The 7,373-nt window shown below is 36.1% G+C and overlaps 2 protein-coding genes across 2 annotated transcripts in view; one reads left to right on the forward strand and one right to left on the reverse strand.

Annotated features, from left to right (window-relative positions):
• Window positions 1–1,385, reverse strand: part of LOC129360415 (rap guanine nucleotide exchange factor 2-like) — a 96,322-nt gene extending 94,937 nt beyond the window's left edge. Inside the window, 1 exon segment of the mRNA XM_055030621.1 lies at window positions 713–1,385. Coding sequence (XP_054886596.1) covers window positions 713–781 — 69 coding nt within the window. The 5' untranslated portion in view covers window positions 782–1,385.
• A 1,201-nt stretch (window positions 1,386–2,586) lies between these two features.
• On the forward strand, window positions 2,587–7,109 carry LOC129360426 (uncharacterized protein C4orf45-like). Its single transcript, XM_055030631.1, has 4 exons — window positions 2,587–2,664; window positions 3,907–4,136; window positions 4,360–4,418; window positions 6,980–7,109. The coding sequence occupies exons 1-4, from the start codon at window positions 2,601–2,603 to the stop codon at window positions 7,032–7,034; spliced, it is 408 nt and encodes a 135-aa protein (XP_054886606.1). The 5' UTR covers window positions 2,587–2,600; the 3' UTR covers window positions 7,035–7,109.
• The last annotated feature ends 264 nt before the right edge of the window (window positions 7,110–7,373 follow it).

Below are 7,373 nucleotides of genomic sequence, written 5' to 3' on the forward strand. Positions count from 1 at the left end.
CTATGAAAATGTTAACAATGAATTACATGCTTCTATTTATGTGCGTCACAACAAATACAAATACAGTAGAGTGCACAACACGCAAAAACTTTTAGTCCAATTATAAGTGAAATTTTGTATGTAAACGAAGAAAGGATTAGTGTCTTATGGTATAAATCGAACAATCTCGCGTTGCTTGCTGCTGTGTCATATTGTGTTGTGATGCTTTGGTCCCTGTTCCTGGTCCTCCTGGCTCACTGTCCCGCATGTTCTGCCGCATCTGATTTATATTGAATGGTCATTAACAGGTTTGTGCAAAACTTGGTGTCATGCTGATGCTTTATAGAGGCGGATGAACATCGAAAACATTAAGGGCCACCATACTGATGAATACCGCGTGAGGTGAACTAGAGGGTGCGAAGCCTGCACACCACAGCGACCTAAAACCACAATGCACACAAATGCACACGGGTTGAATTCCCACCGTAGTTGCAGTTCCTGCTGTAAATTAAGTGTACCCGATTATCTGAGCTGATAAGGGGCTTAAAGAGGGATGCAGCCGTACCTGACAGGAAGCAACTGCATGGCAACAGTTGCACACAGAAACATTGTTAAACTGTTGCAGATCCGGGCGCTGCAGTATCGAGATGTTGCAACAGACTTCCAGAAATAAGCACGACAGGTTTAATTTGCAGTACAATGTAGTAAATCCCCCCACTCCCCTCACACTGACCTGTTGCGTCCGTTCAGACGGATTCATCATCACAGCCTGCCGAAAGCGGTTATCCACATAAGACGCCATTGTCTTGGAAGGCGGCGTGTAGCACAATTTCTTATTCTTGAAAAGCACTTTATAGGAATCCAGAGGCGATGTATATGCACAGATGTCGACCTCCGTTTTGTTGTACTTTATTCTTGTTGGCTGTGGTCCGGAGCTGGGAGTGCCCCAAGCCAGGCCACGACTGGAGCCAGACAGCCGAGCGGTCTCCTCGGGGTGTCTGTCCCTCTCTGCTGCCCAACCCGAAACCGGCTGCCAACTGCAGTCCCCGCTGCCACCGACTATTAAAACTTATTTAAATTAAAAAATGTATCAGTCTATTTGAGTTATTTTCAAACTGCCAAACCTAAAGTCCCACCGTTGAAGCCAGCGTTACGTGAAGATATTCCTTGTCTCCTCAGCATTCTGCTGGCGACGGGAAGAAATTCCATAAAGGATCCGGTAAACAAAAGGAAAGCTAACGGCTACAAGCTAACCAGACAGCAACAACATGGCGTCAATCGCGAAAAGGTCAAAACTCCTTCCGTTCACTGAGAAAACTCATTTTATTCGCGTTTACAGACAACTAAAATTGAGAAATGGCACGCCACCGTTCGCCGTGTTCTGTTGTATGCCACCACCATGGTGACTGACATACGACGTCAAGTCCGAAGGAGTTAGGAACACTACTTCCTTTTGGGATTTTCAAAATAAAATTATGCAAATAAATAAAAATCGTATTTTTTTTTTTTTAAAAAAAAGCTTTCTTATGTTTTCAAACTAAAAGCTTATTTAAATATACATGTAATGCTCTCATACAGATTACAAGAGACAGAAGCAAGTTAAAACAACGAAATGGGGTGGCAACATTAAAAAAAAAAAATCTGCATAATGTTTCCGTTTGTTCTTTGTTGTTTCCTGGGTTGTTTGAGGTTCTTTTAGGGATACTTGTAAAAAGTCGTATTGGCACAATGGTCATTTTGTAATTACCAAACTGAGATATAGAAATAGAACTAAATATAAAAACTCACAAAAGATAACTGTAATGAAAATTTTCAGTTCGGTTTATTCCCTATTGATATTATTTAGACAGGGAGAAAATTCTGTTTCCTCCAAATCCATCGTAAGCTATTTGATTTGACAAGGATTTAGTAACATGGAGGAGGCTTATTATGGGCGAGTCCATTCAACAAAGAACGGAGAGAGGGGTGTTAATATGGGAAATGTAGTGCTTTGGCGCCACCAAGCGACGTTGTCGGGAATTACAGGCGTAAAGGTAAAGAACAATGGCATTACAAAACCCCTCCAAACTCCAAGACTCGGAAATATAATAATATATCTTTATTATAACATATAAGTTAAATTATTTAAATACAATTAAGTAAAATACCAAAAAACAAATGAATAATTACAAGCTCACATTTAGGACTGTATATTTATTGAAAAGAACCAGCCAAACAAAATTAGACATTTTCGCATTATAACTTTCTTTGGGAAGTTTAAAGGTCGTAAGTATGTTTGCCTTTCAAAAACTACTTCTTTTGAATGTATGTATTACAAAAGTTAAACATACTTTTGTAACAGTATGTTTGAGACCGTCTGATGTGCCTCTCTCTCTACATGCAAATCTATTTGTATGAATGATATAACAGATATTTAGATAAGGGCATATCTGAGTAGATAAATAGTTTTCCTGGTTGCAGAGTGTAATTAGGCTGCAGGCAGTGGCACCATGACAACCACTGGTTGTATTACAACCAGGCATGACCCCATGGACACGATTGTTGAGCTCATGTTGTCAGTCGATCGGGGAGGTTAGGAGGTTAGGAAGCTCTTTCTATGTTCCAGATATAATAAGTTACAAATGATGCAGAACAGTAATAAAAACTCAGGTGAGACACAGTATGGGCAGAGGATCTTTTTCACAGGTAGGAAAATCTAACTCACAATGTGCCTTTGTTGTATTTCCTTCAGCTGGGACAATAAAAATATTAAATTAAAGCAATTTTGATGTAGCTGTAAGACGACATAGTCTAATAAATCAATCAATAATGTTGATTTTAAGCATTCAAATGATTGAAAGGAAGTTTTAAAGGACAGTTTTCTGTGATCAAATAACAAGATAGCAACATAAGAACTGGAAAATATCTGTTATACTCCTTTCTTTGTTTTTGCTCTTTTCTAGTCCAGTAGGTTTCAGATAATCAAAAATAAGCTGATATCAGAAAAAGATAAACTGAGTAATACAAAATGCAGTCTTTAAAAAAGTAATGCCAACCTCATCGCATTAACAGGTTGGTCCACCCTCAGTGTTTTAAACCACTGTGAAGGAATTATGGCCTCTTCTTCTATGCAGAATTGTCTTAATTCAGCAACTTTTCAAGAAGAAAAATTTCATTTTGTTTCACTTTCTTAATATAGAACCATAAACTCTGAGATGAAATGGGGCAAGTAAAGCCTGTAGTGCTCCAGAGGTCCTACAAACTGGGGCTCTGGACTTTACATAGCTTTGGCCAAAAATGATAAACAAGGAAGAAGTGTTTTCCTAAGTTGATACAACTGGATATATTTAGCAGGGCAATTTTTGTTTATTTGTTTCATATGCAATCTCTGCATTGTGGTTTCTACAACAAAATTCAGAAAGTGATGCAAAGATTGTATTTTTGTTTCCTCAATTTGTTTGTATGAGGTTTCAGAGTGTGTGCTTTTTTAGACAACTTACATGCATGTGAAAGTAAAGAAAATATGTTTGACGCCTTTTGTAACAGTTTTATATTTTGTGCAACCTAAAAACAAAAACATTAGCAATTCTTTTTTTATTGGTCCTTCATTAAAAACTGTCATTTTACTTCAGACAAATTTTGATTAGCAGGACTGGGTGATAGCAGCAGTTGATCGTCCTTGTTCTGCAGTATTTTGTGTCCTGGATGAGTTGTTGATGCATTCTCGGAGTAATTTTTTCATAATTTATTTATGATTTAACAAAGGGCGCAGTTATATTTTCATGTAGAGGCAGGCTTTTTTGCCTTTAATAATGAAATCATTTGAAGTCTTATAGGCAATCTGCCTTTTTGTCCCATTCAGCTTACTGCAACCACAAGCACCATTAATCACAAATCACAACTGAAGTAGGACATATTTCAATCCTAATAACTTTGAACTCTCACCAGGTCCAGATGGAATTGGAGACTACAGGCCAAGATCGAATTATTTCCCCCTCTACATTGGTGTGGGTGCCACTTCTCCAGAGGCCACCAGTGATCTAAGTTATTTATGCCGAGCTGCACCTGACGCTCCCCCACCTGTGCCCAGGCAGAGTTTTGTGGGCGAGGTGGGATGGGGATGGCAGTATAACCAGCTGTTGAATGGAGACAGGCTGCTCAGCAACATGCAAATTAAGGTATAAACATGACCTTGTGAAGCTGATTCTAATGAGTAGGTTGAGGCATAAACTTTGATGTGGAAAAAAATCCCACTCAGCTTTATTGTGAGGAACAGACGGAGATAATGAAATATGAATTTATTTTCTCTATAACAAGGCAGGACTGGCACATGGATTATTTATCAAGTCTGGATACTGATCCAAGATAATTAAAACTTCACTTTGTTTTATTTTCTGACAGAAAACTGACATTAGGCGAACACTGGAGGATAGAGTCACTCAGAAGTTTCAGATGAACCAGTAGGTCCCAATTTGTCCATTTAAAACGCATAAACATGATATATGTACATGATGTTTGAACAGTGTTGAGCTAGCTGGATTGCATGTTACCTGCTTCCTCATCCATAATGCAACATTTCCACTTTAATGAGAACACACAGAGCCTCAAGCCTTGGACACGAAATCAGCCAGAATGAATGTGAACACAGCCACCAAACTGTCTGGAGGGTTTATTTACATTTTACATTTTTCATATTACAAAAAAAATATTTATGAAATGCAATGGCATTTATTTCTTGCATGTTGCGAGGCATAACTTGAAGAAATCATACATGAGTAATGACAGAATAGTAGAGGTGTATCACAATAAATTAAAATAACATTGAAAAGTTTACTTTTTATTTCAGTAATTCAAGTTAAAAAAAAAAGAACAACTAATAAATGATAAAGATTTAATGCACACATTGGAATGTGTTGGATCATAGCTAATTAAAAAAAATTCCTTAAAATTGGATTATAACAAACAAAAAATGTTCGTAATATTGCAATAGCTATGAACAACGTAACAGTGGAGAAACAGCTAACTTTACAGTTGTTCTGGAGACCGTCATTGACACAATCCCCAAGAAAGTCATTTTTAGATTAGAATGTTGTAACTAAGCATGTTAATGGAAAATTGAGTGGAAGGAAAATATGTAAAGCACAAACAACACAGAAAATCTTGAGAAGATTATAAAGTACAGCAGGTTAAATAGGTCCAAGTTTTAAGGAAATGTTAATTTCATGAGAAACCTTGGCACCTGCTCATATTACCAGAACCACTGTTTCCATAGTATCATTGGATTTGGATTTGATTGGCCAACAAACCCACAAAGGATCTATGGAGTATTGTGAGAAGTTATGGGTTTGGAGTAACTGAGAGTTTTTTATATCTAAATCAACAAACATTTGAAATATATTACTCTCTGTGTAGCGAATATGATTAATTTGAGTTTACATATATCCCAGTTGATTGAGATGTATCCCATTCAATGGATTTTCTGCAGAGTTGAAAGAAAATTAATAAAATGAGAAAACAAATGTGTGAAGACAGATGGTCTTTCATATACAAAATCTATTTTTTTTCAGTATTTAGACATATTTCTAGCAGGGCTCTTGTATTAACAGTCCCCACTTTACCTATAGAAGATTTTGAAATGACACATTTACTCTGATCAGAATCCCTGCTGGCAGCACATCTGAAGGATGATGATGGACAGAGTGTCGTGTTTTTCTATAATTGTCTTTTTTTTTTCATCCAGCCAGTTGAAAAGTGTTAGATTTGTTCTGCTGACTATTTAATGGTTTTCTCTTTTAAAAATTTGCCACCACTGGGTGAGTATTCTCCGTCTTTCATTTATTTATCTCTGATATTAAGCGCTGAAAAATGACTCTCTTTCTTGTTTCCAAATAGGTTTGCATGGTTATAATATTTATGTGAAGCAGTAAAGCACAAAAGTAAGAAACTCAAGCAGAAAAATACATTGGATGTAAGACTAATGTGGCAAAACAATGTGATATTTTATTGAAGATCAAGAAGAAACTGTGGGAAAACAAAGATAATGATTGAAAAGATTCAAGTTATTTTTTCTTTAATAATAAATAAACTTGAAATAATGTGAAGGTTCAAAAGTAAAAATGCTTTATTGGTCTGAATTTTTCAGTATTTGTTCACATGGTTTTCACTTGAAAAAGTGACCAATTTCTCTTCAAAGAGATCCATAAATAGACATAAAATATTATCCAAATTATCACTAAGAAGGTTGAAGAACATTTGCCATTATGTAATTTTAAGAAACAGAAATTCAGTAAAATATGGAGATAACAGGCTTCATAAGTATCCACTTATTGGCTCTGTAAAATCATTATGATGCTTACAACTAATACTTGTACAAAGACTGATGTTGAATGTGCAGAAAATCAGAGGTCAGTAACGATTAACCTGGTGTGGATGGTGAACCTGTGATAGGAGCATAGTTACGAAAGCAGTAATAAAACTCATGCTTTATTGGGTCAGATTGTTGTGAGGTTTTTCTAACTGTGCTACTTTCTAAAGATGTTCAAAAACTGTCAAAAACTTGGTCGGTTTAAATCTGGAGTGAAGGCAGTCATAGTTATTCGAGTTTAAGAGTACTTTTTATGGATGAAGGAGACAGAGGTCAGACTTCTGTGGCATTAAAAAGAAAAAAAATTGCACAGTGATTCGATGCAATGGCAAAATAGGAGAGAAAAACAGACAAATGTAAAACATCAACATCTCCATGGGCTTAACTTTGTATTCATTTGGTTTTGGAGATTTTGCCAAGCATAATAATATGAATAAAAAACTTGCCTATATTGAAAAGTTACGTTAATAACACAAGAGCAAATGTCAATTCCTATGATAATTAATGTCCATTAGAAATGACAAATATGTAACTTTGAGAAAATAAAAAGAATAAAACCTTTCAATAAACATTAAAACTATTCATGCTATTCAACTAATGCATTGTCTCTCTTGTTTTCTATACCCTCCAATGGTTTCCTGTCTGTTTTTCTTTCAGAAGGAACATGGATGACTCAGAAAAAGTCAACACCAAGTTTTCCAAAAACAATTAGAGCAAACAGCAGATGGTATTTCACCTCCCACAGAGAGCCAGGGACCTGAGTTTTAATGAGATCCATCAAATTTGAATAAACATCTCCTAATCAGTATAAAGAGTTGAGTTTGTCCACATCCTCCAACTTGTATGTGAAAGTGACTTTATTAACAATCAGATGATGTAAACTGGTTGGGTCTGAAAGCTCATGGCAAGTTTATGGCTGTGTTCATGTAATATTATTACCATAGTTTATACATTACTGATCCTATAAACTATCCAAGAAAGTGTCAAAATTTGAACAATAGAAACAGTTTCTCAAATTGGACTTCAACTACAGAAATGTCATTGATTTCCA

This window comes from Poeciliopsis prolifica, unplaced genomic scaffold, assembly GCF_027474105.1.
Source record: "Poeciliopsis prolifica strain line A6 unplaced genomic scaffold, Auburn_PproV2 SCAFFOLD006, whole genome shotgun sequence".
NCBI lineage: Eukaryota > Metazoa > Chordata > Actinopteri > Cyprinodontiformes > Poeciliidae > Poeciliopsis > Poeciliopsis prolifica.